General features: G+C 36.4%; 1 protein-coding gene across 1 annotated transcript in view; it reads left to right on the forward strand.

Moving 5' to 3' along the window:
* LOC150095749 (cytochrome P450 3A9-like) overlaps positions 1-16233 on the forward strand; it is a 37584-nt gene extending 21351 nt beyond the window's left edge. Inside the window, exons 5-14 of the mRNA XM_090410273.1 lie at positions 819-935; positions 2145-2233; positions 3429-3571; positions 4155-4270; positions 5127-5259; positions 5490-5650; positions 7062-7150; positions 9091-9234; positions 9673-9835; positions 16001-16233. Of these exons, the coding sequence (XP_090266399.1) occupies positions 819-935; positions 2145-2233; positions 3429-3571; positions 4155-4270; positions 5127-5259; positions 5490-5650; positions 7062-7150; positions 9091-9234; positions 9673-9835; positions 16001-16093 (1248 nt within the window). The 3' untranslated portion in view covers positions 16094-16233. The remainder of the gene's footprint in view (positions 1-818; positions 936-2144; positions 2234-3428; positions 3572-4154; positions 4271-5126; positions 5260-5489; positions 5651-7061; positions 7151-9090; positions 9235-9672; positions 9836-16000) is intronic.
* Positions 16234-17202: the final 969 nt, after the last annotated feature.

A 17202-nucleotide genomic window follows, 5' to 3' on the forward strand; every position in this document is an offset into this window, starting at 1 on the left:
CATGGTGGGAAGTCAATTGAATAAATTCATATGGAATAAGAGAGAAATTAGTCAGAAGACTAAATTAGCTGTATAGAAGACAGTGTTCAAATCAGTTTTAACTTATGGATCTGAGAGCTGGTTCAGAAGTAAAACACTTGACCAAAGACTAGAGACCGTAGATATAAAATCCCTGGGAAAGAGTAGGGACAAACAGATGACATCAATGGCAATAGCATATTAAAAACGGCGATATTAAGAAAGAACTTGACATCGTTAGCAACCAAAAATCTGTGAAAAAGGCTACTCTAAGGTCGTATGGGCGCTTAAACAGAATGGGAGAGGAAATACTAGCACAACAGGTATTTGATGCCAAGACAGCATAAAAGAGACCCAGATGTAGTTCTTGATCTAGAGTCTTGACATAATTCTTGAAATGAGAGTGGAGAGAAACTTGCTATAGTATTACCTTAAGTCACTGCCGTGTCTGTGATCAAAGAAATCAAACAATTATAGATGTCTGACCAAGATATTTAGCTCATCATAACATATCCTTCGCTTAACAAAGTACGGATTATAGACAAATACGCCCCTCTCTCTCTGGACAACTGAACTTTTATCTTAGTTTTTATACAGCCGAACATTGGCTTTGCAATAGTGAATAACTAAACTAATAATTATTCATTGAAAGTCCACTGATATGACCATTAAAAGCTGTGAATTTGAATTATGTCATTGGGTTTTCTTTCCATTAACAGATTAAAAAAGACATCGTTTTTAATTTCAAATGAATATAATCATTTAATTTTTAAATGTTTCCGTAATTACTTTTGTTTCAGAAATCAAAAACTGGATCTGTCATCATAGATTCTAGGCTGAGCAACGCAAGTGGAGAAGACTGGAAGCGAATTCGAACGCTGGTAACTCCAGCTTTCACTTCAGGGAAAATGAGGAAGGTAAGTTAATAAACCACGAATGAATCCATGGTAAGGTAAGTTACTAGAACATAGTACTTCGTATACCCAGGTAGAATCATTGATGTAAGTTTGTCCTTTGGGAAAGGCACACAAGTTGTCAATTTGCGTACATATATATATATATATATATATATATATATATATATATATATATATATATATATATATATATATATATATATATATATATATATATATATATATATATATATATATATATATATATATGTCCGTATAGAAATATTATGTGATTTCCATATTAAGAAAGATGTAAATTGTTTATCAGAATAAATAAAAGGGTTTTATTTACTCTGAAACCAAAAGCAGACAAACCAGTCATAGATCTCACACTCATACACTGATATATTAATGATTCTAATATACCATCTTCATAACTAGGGTATTTTTGTCATAATCCTTTAGCTGGCTTTGATACATATCATGGATTACTCTTAAAATGCTTTTAGAAGGTACCATACTTAAATCAATGCAATTTTTGATATTTCTTCTACTCATTTGTAAAATTAGCTATTATATAATCCGGACATGATAATTGTTAAATATTATTTCTAAACGGCATGTATTATTTGTTTTCTCATTATAGTTATAAATTCGTAAACAAACAATCCAAAAATCACAAGTCCATAAAACCCATCGTTTTATTCGTCTTACAATGCGATATGTTCCCCACAATTTCGATAAAAAAGAATCACCAAATTTAATTGATAAATACTGTTTTAACAAGAAATCCCTTATTACTAACACGCTTTTTACGGAAATTATTTGACAAAAATACCAGTGGCGCACCAAGAGGGGGACCAGGGGCCCTCCCCCCCCCAAAAAAGGAAAAAATACTAGAAAATTTTCCTAAAATCATTTCCTAATTAAAATTCATTTTTTAATTTATGTTGTGTCGTGTCTTCTATTTCTCTACTACTTATGAATTAGCGATCATTGCAGATGCTCAGTCATAGGTCGTATGCGATGCTTATTCTCAAATCATCCACTCCACCCCCCCATTCCCAAGATTAAATCCTGAGTGCGTACTGGAAAATACAATATACTTGCCTTGATTCTCAACAACTTGATTTTAAAGATGACTACCGCTTGTCTCTTTAAACTCATACTTTATCGTTAGATATTACGTTCCGGTTCATTTGTTAATTTTTCAAACATTCCTTCTTTTAGATGTGTCCAATATTTAACGAGTGCGCCAACACTGCAGTGGAAAATTTTATGAAAGCTGCCAAGGAAGGAAAGCCAGTTGACCTAAAGAGGTAGATCGAAATACAAATAATACTTCACTATTATTGTTAAAAATGCCAGCCAAGGGTATATGATCGAGAGGTAATTCCTGTCGATCATATATCCCTGATTATATGGTCCGGATTGATTTATTATTATTAATAAATCAATCCGGACCATATAATCAGGAAAGAGAGAGAGAGAGAGAGAGAGAGAGAGAGGTTCATATGCAATATATTATTTACATAAGAATTATACAATATTACAAAGATCAACTCCCCTTCCAGGCATATATCTATCATCCACACTCTTGGCATACACAACACATTCCGAAAATGCTTCATCCACCCACTACTCCCCACGGAACCCTCTTATCATCACGCCTTGTATAATTTCCAAGGGTGGTCATTAGGTCTTGACCCTCTTTATTTCACTGAAAATCTCTCTTATCCGACCTCTCGACAACTTCAACATTTCAATGATATCATCCCTTCGCCTCCAATCTCCAAACTCTGCAGATTACACGACTTCAATTACACGTCCTTACAGCCATTATTCCACAGTTCTGAAATCTTTTTGTCAACCGCCTTTGTACCCTCTCTAAAGTATCTTCATCCTCTCTAAACCGCTGTGTCCAGAGTTGAGTACAATAGTCCCAATGTGGTCTGATCAGGACTTTATGCAATGGAACCGCTACCAACATTTCATCTCTACTGTGTTCCTAATATTGAAGCAATCCTTTGTGTTCTCTTTACTTCCTTTGCAACATGCCCTTGAATTTCAAATTTCGATCCGCTATAACCTGAAGATTCCGTACTTTCTCCAGTATGCACTCCTCCATCTGCAGATCGCCAAGTACAAATCTCTCACTTGACAATTAAACTGTTGTACTCAGTCGCCGTTCCACTTTATGTAGATCTTCTGAAGAGCCACCATCAACACTACACTGAAGAACGTTATACGCAAACAACTGAAAATCTCCCCAAATTCCAGCAACAATATCATTGATATAAAGGTGGAACATTAATGGTCCCAGCACGGAGCCCTGGAGAATAGCTTTCCTTTCCCCTGATATTGCTCCCCATACAACAACCCTATCAGAATCAATTGCCAGCCTATTTCACTAACTTACTGTCCAACCTCTATGTTGCATAGAGTTAATTAATACTGAGTTCAGATTTTCTAAGTTGGAAGTGACTAATATAATCAATGTATATTTTCCTTTAGGATATACGGAGCTTTCACCATGGATCTAATCACCAGCGTGGCTTTCGGAATTAAGATTGACTCTCACAATGATCCCAACAATTCTTTTGTTGTACAAGCCAGAAAAAGGTTTGAAACCGTCCCGTTGGGGTCCGTGTTATTTGGTAGGTGTAACATCAAATGTATTATGAGTAGTAAAGATTTTAAACGTTATTTATTAACTTTCATATTTTATTCGTTGAATGTTTTATAGAAATATTTTCTGTGCTCTGAGCGTAATTAACACACCTCTGTGATCAATGCCAAAGATTACACTAAACATTTGGCTGCCGTTGTTTGCGGCATGACATTTCCGTGGTATGGTGAGAAGAATATTCACCTCTTCGGTGGCATCAATCGTATTGAAATCCCATCAACATGCAAGGAACTTGTCCTAAGACGTTTCAGCAGGCGAAGATATATGTTACATGAACATATAACTGGATTATTTATCCACGAATTTCTGGTGTTTCTTCTTGAAAATATACAATCAAGTGACAAAGGTCCATGAATGAAACACCGATGGTAAGGCGAGTCCCAATATTTTCCCAATATCATCAATATTTTCAAAACCTGAAATGACGCTGTTCGTTTTTAATTTTTTTTTTTTTAATTTAGGCATTTACTGAGTTAAAATTATTTTTAGGTACTTTTTATTTATTTATTTTCTATTAATGTCAATCGGTCATTTGCTCCTTTTTTTTACAGTTATATCATCATCTCTTGCAAATTTCCTTAGAATAAACTACTTTAATACAAAATCATGGAATTACTTCGCAGAGATTGTGATGGAAATGATCCGTGATAGAAAAGAAAGTGGAAAAGTAAGTTGTTGAAATATCTTCGGAAAATATGCGATATGAATGGCATCGAAATTCAGTTTTGTTTGCAACACACTGCAGGCCACTTAAAAAAAAAAAAATAAAATAAATAAAATATCAACGGGAACTGATTTTATAATTAGCTAATAAAAATGATCGTATGCAATAAAAATCATAAAAACAATGATAAACATGAGCATAATAATAATCATAACCATAAACAATAATAAATTATAATTTATTATTAATTTATTTATTATTAGTAATTAATTTATCATTAATTGCAATCAGAACGCATAATAAATATATATCATAATAATCGTATTCATAATAACAATAAATATAATCATAAATCGCACTTTCTTCTGCTAGTCTACCACTGTAACAGCAAACGCCCTCTATCTGCAAATTATTATTTCATAGATTAATTTCAAAAAAATATTCGATCTCAAGAAATTCTTCATGCCATGCTGATGGTATTATTTTATAATCTTTATCTTCTAGCTGCTAAGAATTCATCGCGGGAGGGTATCTCACTCTACACAACCACTTACACCACTCAATACGCCATACACACTAATATCACACACATAATAATAACACCCCTACATACAACAACATCACACACATATTAATAGTATTTTTGGTATTTCTTTCTTCCCAGGCTAATTACTTATATAATATAATATAATAAGAGATTTATTTATTTTTGAATTTTTTTCTAACCTATTTAATAATTTTATTGTTTTTAATTTATTTAAATAAATACAAAACAATTTGTTTTTATTTTTATAAAAATATTATACAATATTACGTTCCATAATAATTCATTATAGAAACTGTTTTATAAAAATTTCAGAGAAGAGAAGATGTGATTCAAATGTTAATCGACGCTGCCAATGAAAATCCCATCATTGAAAAGGATGGTTATACTGAATACGGCCATGAGGAAGAAAATAGCCGGATCATCACTGGAGAGAAAAAATATAAAAGTGAGCATGCTCCATGTGGTTAATTTCACGTTGCCAAACGACGAGCAAACTTGTAGTTTACGAAGATAAAATGCTAACGCCCTCTGCAATAAAATAGTCTTAATTAACAATAATAAAAACATTTCTGTAAATGCAATGGGGGGCGTTGTATTGCTGTATATAAAAATAAATCTTTAAAAATGTTTTTTTTTTTTCAGATATTTATCAGTTTTTTTGAATAAATTTTTCAGATTTGAGTTATGAGGAAATGGTAGCTCAGTGCGTTCTTTTTTTCGTTGCTGGGTACGAAACCACCTCATCTACACTTGCTTTCGTTACTTACAATTTGGCTCTGAATCCCGACTGCCAGGAGAAACTGATCGAAGAAATTGATAAGGCTATCGAAGAATACGTAAGTATAATTTGTAAAACTAAATTATAATTTCCATAAGCTGTTATCATCAATGACATCTTTAGACTATTATTGTTGTCAAAACACTTAAACTATTATCAAATTCCTTATCTTTTTCACTTATATTTAGTCAACTCTAAGACTGTCATTATCAATATTTTCTAACGAAACATAACAATTAGAGGATGAGGAAAATGAAGTTCGATTTGGTCTGCATATGCTCCATTCCATTCCGATTTCCTTTTATTCCCAAAGGAAGTAGGAAGACAAACTTCACTCCTACCCGTCATAAATTCCTGGGCCAAGACAATCAATGATATTTAATGGGAATCTGGCGTGAGAGTAACTGGCGCCATCTCGTGGTCCCTGACCCTAACACTATATATTATTTTCTGTTTATAGAGAATACGAAAATTATTTGTATGTATATAATTGAATAGTTAATCAATATTATCGCAATTTTTTCGTTAAAATATAGTATGTACTCTGAGTACATACATTTTTAAACAATGACAGATAACGGTAAGCTGTGAGGTTTAATCCATTAGCTTTGACGACAATAAATATTTCTGAAAAGAGTGTGGGGAATGATTGCTGTGGTCTGATACTTTTGTGGTTAGACCAAGATTGTCCTTTGAACTGGTCAGTCACTTACTGACTATGTTTGGTGGTCTTTAGGTTTGATGTCTGATTCCTACACCTATCAAACAACATCTCTGTTGACAGCGCTAATATCATCTGGCATTCAGATGGGAAATCTTTTATTGACATCTCTTATAGAGGCGGCAGAAATGGGTACCTCGGTGTTTAGGAGTTGGTCTTCCAAAAGGTAGTACTTCATTCTCATCGATGATGCCATTTGAATATCAAGTGTGTAGTCTATGAAGTACCTTTATAAGTGTTTATCAAACACTTATACAGGCAAACCCCACAAAACAGGCAAACCATTGGAATAAAATACACAATTAACAGACAGAATATATTATGCCTTTCAGCTCCAGTTGCTGCGTTAATTGCAAAATAATAATAATAAATAAAAAACACTAAAATCAGCTAACACCTTTTATTTCCGTAAAGGGAGTAGGTGATGCCGTTTTAGCCCTATCTAACTTTTGTAGACTGAGGGGTCAGTTCACTTTCCACCAGACCAATCAGAGATACTGGCCCAAGACTATCACTAATTATAAATGGCATCCAGTGCAAAGAAGTGCCACCTATGTTTACTCTCTGAAAATAGTATGAGTTCTACCGTCAGTTTTCTTGATATACTCCATACTCCCTTTTCTACAGAATATATTTCTAAATTAAGATATATTTCTAAATTAAGAATATATTTCTAAAGAATATATTCTTAAACATGACGATATTATATCGACTCTCGTATACTATTCACAACCTCTGTTTTTAATAGGGTGAAGCGGACTATGATGTTATAAGCAAGATGCCATACCTGACTGCTGTGGTGAATGAAACATTACGTCTATATCCTCCAGCTGTCAGGTAAGCAAAATTTCTCAAGTAAGATATTCATTGTTAATGAAATTCTCTAATGCTAGGAATCTTTAAAAAAAATACATTTTAGAATGGAGGATCACGGACCAAAAATAATCATAAACTAAAAAAGAAATAAATAAACAGTAACAGTTAGACTTGTTATAGTGGAAGAAAGTCACCCTCCTATCCGTTTACTAAGTTTTTTTGTTATATACACCCTATATCCAAAAAGAAACCGAACTTTTCGAAAATAGAGGAAACTAGTGGCGCCACCTGTTGTATATTTTTGTTGTCAAAAGCGGCAACCTTCATTAGTGTTATGTCAACTGTCTTTGACATTTGTTTCATTAAAAACCGAGTTTGACGAACAGTCGTTCGTCACGATATTCATGCCGATCGAGACGAATTCTCGCTGTCAATCTCTTCAAAACTTCGAGATAAAACTCACCATTGACCGATTGGCCACGAGGAACGAATTGTTTGTGGATAATACCCTTGGAATCGTAGAAACAGATCAGTATTTTCTTTACTTTTGACTTCTCCAAGCGCCTTTTTTTTTCGGATACCCCTCTTCTGGTGTTCTCCACTACTCAAAACACCACGTTTTCACCAGTATCGATCGTTTCAAGGAGGTTTGAGTGCTTACGAGCGGTTTTAATGAGGTCCTTGCAGTGTTCAATTCGATACCTATTTTGGTCGTCGGTCAACTTGTGAGGAACAAATCGCGAATTCAATTTACGAAGGCCCAAACTTTTGGTAAAAATGTGCACGGTTGATTTTGGAATCTCCGATTCATCTTCAATCAATCTCACGGACGATTTCTGGTTTTCGTTGATGAAATCACGCACTTTTTGGATGTTAACTTCGCTCAGTCCAGTTTTTGGATGGCCTGGCTTTTCGTCGTCCTCAAGCGGCTCACGACCAATTTGAAATGGCTTTAACCACTCGTAAACTTGAGTACGGGATAAGCATTATCACTGTATGCTTTTTGAAGCATTTGATGCGTTTCAGTAAAACTTTTACCAAGTTTAACACAAAAGTCAATCGCAGCTTTCTGTTTGAACTCGTTTTCCGACCGTTCGTCAAAACACACTGTCACTCTTGGCACTATAACTCGGCTTCTAATGAAACAAATGTCATAAACGGATGATACATTACTAATGAAGGTTGCCGCTTTCGACAACAAAAAATAAAAATACAACAGGTGGCACCACTAGTCTCTTCTATTTTCGAAAAGTTCCTTTTCGTTTTGGACAGAGGGTGTAGAATATGAAGGAATGTGCTTTATTGGGATATTCTATATTCATACAAACACAAGAGCAAATTATGAAAAAAAAAAGTTAATAAATACATGATATAAATACATTCAAGTAAATGTACTGGAGAGAGTGCCTTCTTTCTGTTGTTAATTATTCATTGCATTTCACCATAGCAACTCATTGAAAAGATATTTAATTGCATATTCGAAGATAGCGCTACAAATTTTAATGTTCGTGTGCGCGTAAACGATATTTTCAAAGAATTTGAGTAAGAATAAAGATCGCATGAGTTTTCTATATGACTGATATGTTAGTATTTTTCTCTTCCAACTACGTGCAAATAACTTTGACTTCTGATCAGTGTCCAATAACTGCAATGCAAGCTTTGAATAAAACATTTTTACAATAATGTTCGGTCAGCGCTGCCTTTACAGTAAACATATAGGCATAGAATTTCTGTTATACTGTATGTAATTCGGCGAACGCGTTGGATTTCCCAAATAAAGTAGAAAACGCTATTTAACCCTATAATATATATATATACACACACACACACACACACACACACACACACACACACACACACACACACACACACACACACACACACACACACACACACACACACACACACACACAGACATAGAGAGAGAGAGAGAGAGGCTGCAATATAAAAATTTCTTGCAGACTCGAGAGAGTAGCTGATGAAGATTACGTGTTGGGAGACACAGGGATAACCATCCCCAAAGGAATGCTGATAACCATCCCCGTCATCGCTATTCACCGTGATCCAAACTACTATCCAGACCCAGAGAAATTTCAACCAGAAAGGTGAGTGAGGTGGACTTTATTTTTCTCGTCAATAATTGTTGAATGTTACACTGAAGAAGAATAATTCAGAATTATTCGATGCGAATTTAATGTTTTGGGGCTTGATTTCGATGTAACGAAACAGTAAATTTGTCAATGAAATGATGATTCAATTGAACAAATGAATAATTGTCTGTATGTCGGAAAATATACATCGGCCCCTCTCAACTAAATTCATCAGTTCGTAGATGAAAGAATAATTTCCTTTCGGAAAGGAACCTAGCTAACCTTTATTCATTTTTCATTAATTTCTTAGTTAACGAGAAGAGAAAACTGATGTGTCGTTTTATGGGACGTAAATTTTATCTTCGTTGACAACTGAAACAATAACAATCCCCAGCAGTTTCTTCAAAAGAAACTTTAAACGCTTTGCAGTGTGCATTATCATTTATATTCCAGGTTCCTACCAGAGCACACCAAAGACCATCATCCGTATGCGTATCTACCTTTCGGAGCAGGCCCAAGAAATTGCATTGCGATGAGATTTGGATTGATGGAAGTTAAGCTGTGTCTCATAAAGACTTTGCGCCATTTTAGGTTTCATGTTTGTCCTCAGACAAAGGTAAGTGATCATTCTTTTCTTGCCATTATTTCGTTATATATTATATTTATCACAAGACAGAGATCACATATTATTATTACCATTATTATAAGATTGCATAGCTTGTTTAGGTGGAGGCCAAGCTTCTAAGAATATGTTATAGTCCCCTACGCAGCACTACCAAGATATGTTCCCTAAACATAGGAGGGATATCTAAATCCAAAGCCGAAATCATCGACAAAATAGCCAAAGATAAAGTAATTGATGTCTCGACTCTTCAGGAAACCCATGTGCCTGACACCGCCCTCAGTAGAGGGCGGTGTCAGGCCCCGTGTCTTATAACTGCCACCTCACGCATGGCCTAGCAACCTATATCCGGCCTGGACTCAAAGATATAACCCAAAGTGTTCCTGATACAAAATACTCCATAGGTATTAAAGTTCAAAATATCACCATCTATAATGTCTACAAACCTCCATCGCAATCCTGACCTGATCAGATGGACCTACCTCCTCCTCATCCTGCTATCTATGTTGGTGACCTCAATTCCCATCACACCATGTGGGGCTGTCCTCTAACAACCGGGATGGTAATAATCTAGCTAACTGGATGGACACATGTAATTTGTATTTGAATTATGATGCCAAGCAGGACGGCACTCTTTACTCAGCCAGATGGAATAGAACCTACACCCCAGATCTGTGCACAGTCACTAAAGACTCCGAAGACCACCCTCTTCCATCAACCAGAACCATCCTTAACAGATTCCCTAATAGTCAACATCGTCCTACATTAATAGAGATAGAAACATCTCTATTTATTAGAATCATCAGTGGAACACCAATCGTTAGATGGAATCTCCGCAGGTCCAACTGGTCTGCATTTCAGAAACAAATCGAGCAAACCATTAGAGCAATTCCACCCACTCCTAATTGCTATCCTAGATTTCTTAAACTACTCAAATCTGCAGCAAAAGCCTCTATCCCTAGAGGCTGCAGAAAACAATATATCCCATGTTGGAGTAGAGAAAGTGGGGAACTCCAAGCCAAATATGAGAAACTGAAGATCCAGCTATTGCTAAGAAGCTGATATCAACCATGGATAAAAACAGAAAGGAAAGATGGATCTCAGCCATCAATGAACTTGATTTCCTCACATCAAGTCGGAAAAGCTGGTGACTTTAGAGAAAATTCGGTGGATCAGAGCGAACGACACACAAAACAACAGAGATAACTCCTGATCAAATGGCTAACCATTTAATTAAAACCTCCAAGATTCATCCCAGCTCTACCAGGAAAATTGCTTCCATGCACAAGCTTCCATCACACAAATCCTGAAGACGGAACCCGAGCTTCCTAAACTTATACACCCAATATTTTGGGAAGAGGTACAAATAGCCTTAAAACTTACCAATAATGGCAAAGCTGCAGGAGTGGATGCTATATTCCCTGAGTTCCTAAAACATCTTGGTCAACATAGCCAAACATGGCTGGCTTCCCATTCCTCAGAAATCATCATGACTGGTAAACTACCAAAGCTGTGGCGGGAAGCCAGAATAATTGCCGTGCTCAAACTAGGGAAACATCCAAATGATGGAAAAACCTGCGACTTATCTCTTGCTTTGCACCACCTTTGAGTTCTTTGAAAGAATTCTCCTTAAACGAATTTCACCACTGATCGAAAGGGCACTCCCGACTGAACAAGCTGGCTTCAGGCCACGAAGAAGTTGTGCCCAGGTCCTAGCCTGGAGCCACTTTCATTGACCTAACATCTGCTTATTACACTGTCTGGATTACGGGCCTAAAGCTAGAAAATATTATAAAGTGCAAAATACTTTCCAGTTTTTTGAATCCATTCTCTCCAACAGAAAGATCCGGGTTCATATTGGCGGAAAAAAGAGCAAGCCCAGATTCCTTCACAACGGTCTTCCTCAGGGCTCTGTGTTATCCCCTATACTTTTTGGCATCTATGTGTATGATCTACCTCATACCAGATCAAGCAAGTATATGTACGCCGATGATCTAGCGATCTTACATCAATCGACCTCCTTTACCAGCCTAGAATCAACCTTGAATACAGACCTGAACACCCTCGAAGAGTACTTCAACCAGTGGTACTTGAAGCCAAATCCAACGAAAACAGTGTCCTCAGTATTCCATCTGTGCAATGCAGAGGCGAATCGACAACTCAACCTTTCCTTCTGTGGAAAAATGGTAGAACATGACCCTTACCCAAAATACTTTGGAGTGAGCCTGGACAGAAGCCTAACCTATAAAAGACACATCATCAACCTCTTCAATAAAATGAAAACCAGAAATAACATCATTTCAAGGCTTGATAGAACAACCTGAGGTTGTGGTGCAGACGTCCTAAGGTCGTCTGCACTAGCCCTCGCATTCTCCGCAGCAGAATATTGTGACCCAGTTTGGGAAAGACGTATACACACACTAACATTATAGACACCCAGCTGAACTCTACAATTAGTGGGACAATGAGAAACACCCCTCTCTCCTGGCTGCCTGTTCTATCGTACATTGCTCCACCACACATACGGTAAAGACAAGCCTCGATTAAGGAATTTAATAAAGCAATGAGCAACCCGCTCCTACCCCTACACCAGACTCTCATAAACCCACCTAGTCTATGCCTCAAATCTAGAAAGCCTCTCTGGTACATGGACGAACTCTCTTTTTAACTGCGCTGCCATCAATATCCGACATATGGAGAGAACACTGTTCCAACCATCTCCCAACAAACGGCTTCCTGGTAGAAGATCCCTATGCTCCGCAGCCTGGTTTTGATCTCCCTAAGAAGACTTGGTCATCCATAAACAGGATCAGAACTACTGGGCAGATGTGGCTACCTTCTTCATAAATGGGAGGCTGTCAGATCACCCTTATTGTGATTATTCTTCCGTGGCTCAGACGATTATTCATATTGTGTACGACTGTCCAAGGCGCCAATTTCACGGTGGTGGCCAACAGGACATCCACAAGATGGCGGATGTGGCCTTGAATTGGGTTTCCAGCCTGGACCTTGACTTGTAATTAGTATGATGGTGGTGGTGGTGGTTATGGAGGAAACAGAAGATCACAGTCCCATCTCACCACAAAGACGTTATTCTCGTAGTTACTCTCATAGTGCTCGTCATAGTATCAGCAGAACTCCTCCTCATGTTAGAAGATGATGAAACAGTGTGAAATGGGCCTCCTCTAATGGATCAAGCAACTGTTCTCTACTTAAACCTTGGATACAGCTACTTTTATTTTGTGAGCCTTGTCATATTTGGTGCAGCAGGACGATACTTCTCCCTTGCTTGATTATGACAAGTTACTTTTGCTTTATATTTAAAAAAAAAAAATAGATAAGATTTACAAAGCAGGTTATGCCTTTTATGTAATGAACTTTTATATGTTAAGATTTTCATCATTTGTTTCTGGAAATCGTGATTGCACTTTTCACTTACCAGTTTCATGTAGCCATAAGCATATATAAATAAATTATCATTATCATTAAAATTTAATCAAATTATTATTATCATTAAAAGACCTAGGTTCCATTCTAATCTCCAATTAGAGGAAATTATTCCAAGAATTTCTTCGACCAGTTCCCGAGTTAGTCAAGCTCAGGCACAGACAAGCGGTTTTTTCTCCCTGAATAAATGATTTGCGTGGGAAAACTAGTTTTCCTACGCAAATAGTGTGAAAAGCAAACGTAGAACTCAAACAGACAATAATATATTGCGTTTCGGTTAGGAACCACTCTACAACATCCACTCTACTTCTCATACCTCTCTCCAACTTTGCATCATCTACAGACAACTGTAAATCATCATTTAAGTTCTTTCTAATCAAACAACAATGAATCCAAAACATGTCCCTGGAGCACACCACCGGTGCCTTTCCGCTTCTGGGATATCACTTTCCAACCTAGTGATACCTTAATCTACTATCCAACGCTGTCCGATCCAAATTAATTACTAGTTTGTCACGTGATAATCTATCGACAGCCTTTGCAAAATCTAAATATACTACTCTATACGCATTACCATTGTCCAATGCAATCTTGTAATAATAAGTAAGCATATTGCTAAAACACAATCTTCCTTTAGCAAACCCATGCTAACCATTAAAGAGAGTTCTACTGCTCCAACAAATTCTGAATCCTTGTCCTCACTAGTTTCTCCAACACCTTGACCACAACTTCAGACAAGGAGATTGGCCAATTCCAAGACTTAGTCTTATCACCCCATTATGAAGGAAAACAATTTTGTCATTTCTCTACTCCTTTGGCACATGGGCTAATCTAAGACTCATGTTAATATATACGTTAAAGCTGTTAATATATACGTTAAAGCTCCAAGGAACATTCCCTCAGACATGCAGTGATGTACAATCAATTGCATTGGGCTAGTTGATATCAAATTTACTCAACTCGCCATCAGTAGTTCCTCTCCCCATTTCCACTGCTCTCACGTCTTGCATTAACTACTCACTCAACACCTTTACTATATCCTCCTCAGCGTTTATCATCCTCCCATTATCACTGACCAACATCATCCTCCCGATCATTCTTCCTTCTACTGGCCACATATCGAAAATTTTCTTCAGGATTTCTTTTAGCGTCATTTGCTAACTACAGCTAATATTGCACTATTGCTATCTTTATTAAGTGAATCACCTTCCTTGCTTGCTCGTTGTACTCATATGATTATCTCTACTCATCTTGTGCTGCCTCCACAATGCCTTTTTTCTTCCAGATTGCACTCTTCACTCATCCATTTTACTTCTACCTTATTTAATCACCTGACCTTTGGAATACACTCAGTTATTGCCTCTGCCAGATAATTCCCGAGTATAAACCAAGCAGCATTCATTTCCTTCCCATCCAATGCCTTGTTCGATGATATTGCTGCATTTGCCTTCTGAGTTTGCCATAATCACCTGACTTATAGTTTGACATATAACTCTTTCTCAGAAAAGTCCTGATATAGTTGGCCACCACCCAAGTAATCACTTCATTGTCAGTTTTCCAACTGAAAAAAGATGTGAAACTTCATTTGCAACAATATCTTCTGATGAAATAATAAAATCCAAAGACCCTCGATCCGCATGTGGCTTCTGTTACGTACCACTTAAGGTAGTTATCCCTTAAAAACTCAAGAAATTCATTCTTGAGTTTTTGATTGGTTCCTGATGCTATCTCTTCATTCCAGTCTATATTACCATAATTGAAATCGCCCATAATGATCACCCTTTTCTTATTACCAATATTGACCAATTTCCAATTTGTCTAAATATTTCCTTCTTACTGCCTTCCTCGTTACCAGGTCTACAGCAACACCCAACTAAACATTTTATCCTGTCCACCTCCACTTCACACCATATTGCTTCGAAACCACTGTCAGTATTTCCTCCTCGCGTCTCCACCCAAGATGGGCACAACTTCTCTACTATAATCAATAATACTCCTCCCTTTTTTGCTGTCTGTCTTCATGAAAGACTACATATCCTCAATCGCTGTTCTTGTCACAATGTCCTTCGCATTCAACTCTGTCTCACTTATACCAACAATTTTTGGTCGAATTGGTGACCAGTCTTGAACTGAAGTCCATCTTCAGGCGCCTACCATAGAGGATGCAAGCGCCACTTCCACTGAGCCACACATGCCATCCAATTAAAAATAATGGTTTCTGTTTTAATAAACTTCCGCAGTTATCTTAAAATTCTTTAAAAACTTGAGAGAGAGGGGACCAGAATTGTTTAAATTTTCTAGTACTGAAAACTAACCAAACATAAGAGATTTTGAATTAGATTTCATTCCAATTTTTGGAAGTACTTATGTATATAACAGAGGATATTTTCTGAAGGACTACGTTTGAATGTACTTCAACTTTCAACAAGAAAGCATCGAAGTGGACACAAAACAAAGACGTTAACTGAGTAGAGGACTCACAGCAATGTTGCCTATTAACTCGCTGGTGATGATAAGAAATAAAAATAAGTAACATATTCCTAAAAATTAATTATAAAATTTTATATTCTGGAAACAGTTATCAGGGGAATAAATAGGAACTATAATATTCGACACAGGCGTCGTATCATTTTACTATTTATATTGAAAAATGCAATGTTTTCTTACTGTAAAAAACTTTCTTACTGTTTCTGATGCTTTTTTAACCCATAGATTCCACTTGACTTCTTCGTCAATCCACAAGTTTTGTCTCCAAAAAATGTTATCGTGGAAGTGGAAGCCAGAAAAGACATCAAACGCAAATAGCTGGGCATTGAAACTCTTCATCAACCGGAAATTTCTGTTTAAATATATATATGGAATGAAATATTTAAAAAAAAAGTAAAATAAACAATAAATAGCAGAAATACAGAAAGAATTTCTTTTGCTGATATTCATTCAGTTTTCAATCTTTGAAATTATTTAAACCTGCAGTTTTCCAGTTTGTTCATATCTGTCATCTCCATTACTCCTGTATTTGATATGTGCAAGTAAAATAGCTAAAGATTCTTTGTAGGACATAGCAAAATTCATTACTATATTTCCCAATAGATGGCGCACCTAATCTTTATACAAAACTTTCAAGTCTAAAAAATATAGCTGGATGTCTTATTATATAAAAAGATGGAAATGCGTTCTTTAACTTCAAGCTTTGAACAGACTCCTTCTGATACCTGGTTGTTAACATTTTGTTCTGGACGTCATTTTGTAAAGTGTACATAAAAAATGAATCGAAAAATCTTCAACACATGCAAACGGAAGTCAAATGGGTGTGTTGTAATCATGAAGCAAATGATAAATATGGTGTTTCATGTTAGTATGGTCAAAGAATGACTCACCAAGTAACATTTAACGTACACAACTATATACGGCAGAAGAAGAATTTTTAATTATGGTATGAGCATCTGCAACTATCTGAACAGAGAGATTGTAGCCTGCTTAGCTGGTTGTATGGTCAACATTATTTTGCTTGTGATTTCACATGCTTGGTCCCTAGGTCAAGATTTCCCAGTTGTCTAATTTCGGTTCGCCCACGGAATTTAAAATAAGTACCGTGGGAGAGATGACGTAATTCACTGATTTGCTGAAGATCGTCACGTTTCTTACTGAATAGCTTATGATGTCATCCATGACTGATTAGAAAAAGCTGAAACCGCTGCATCTTCAGAAGAGCTCATGCAGGGTGTATCATTCCATTCCCCAGACCAAAAGCTGATTTGAATGCTTAATAAGAAGTAGGGTAGATTTTATCACTTTCTACAAGAGAGGCATTGGCATACTCACTGAACCATTAAAGAATAAATTTGCACCAAATAAATGGCGATTGGGTTTAAAACTATGTCCATGATTTCGCTTGCATCTCTACATTACGAATT

This window comes from Typopeltis vanoorti, chromosome 20, assembly GCF_054136105.1.
Source record: "Typopeltis vanoorti isolate ZY-2024b chromosome 20, IOZ_Tvanoo_1.0, whole genome shotgun sequence".
NCBI classification, from domain to species: Eukaryota; Metazoa; Arthropoda; class Arachnida; order Uropygi; family Thelyphonidae; genus Typopeltis; species Typopeltis vanoorti.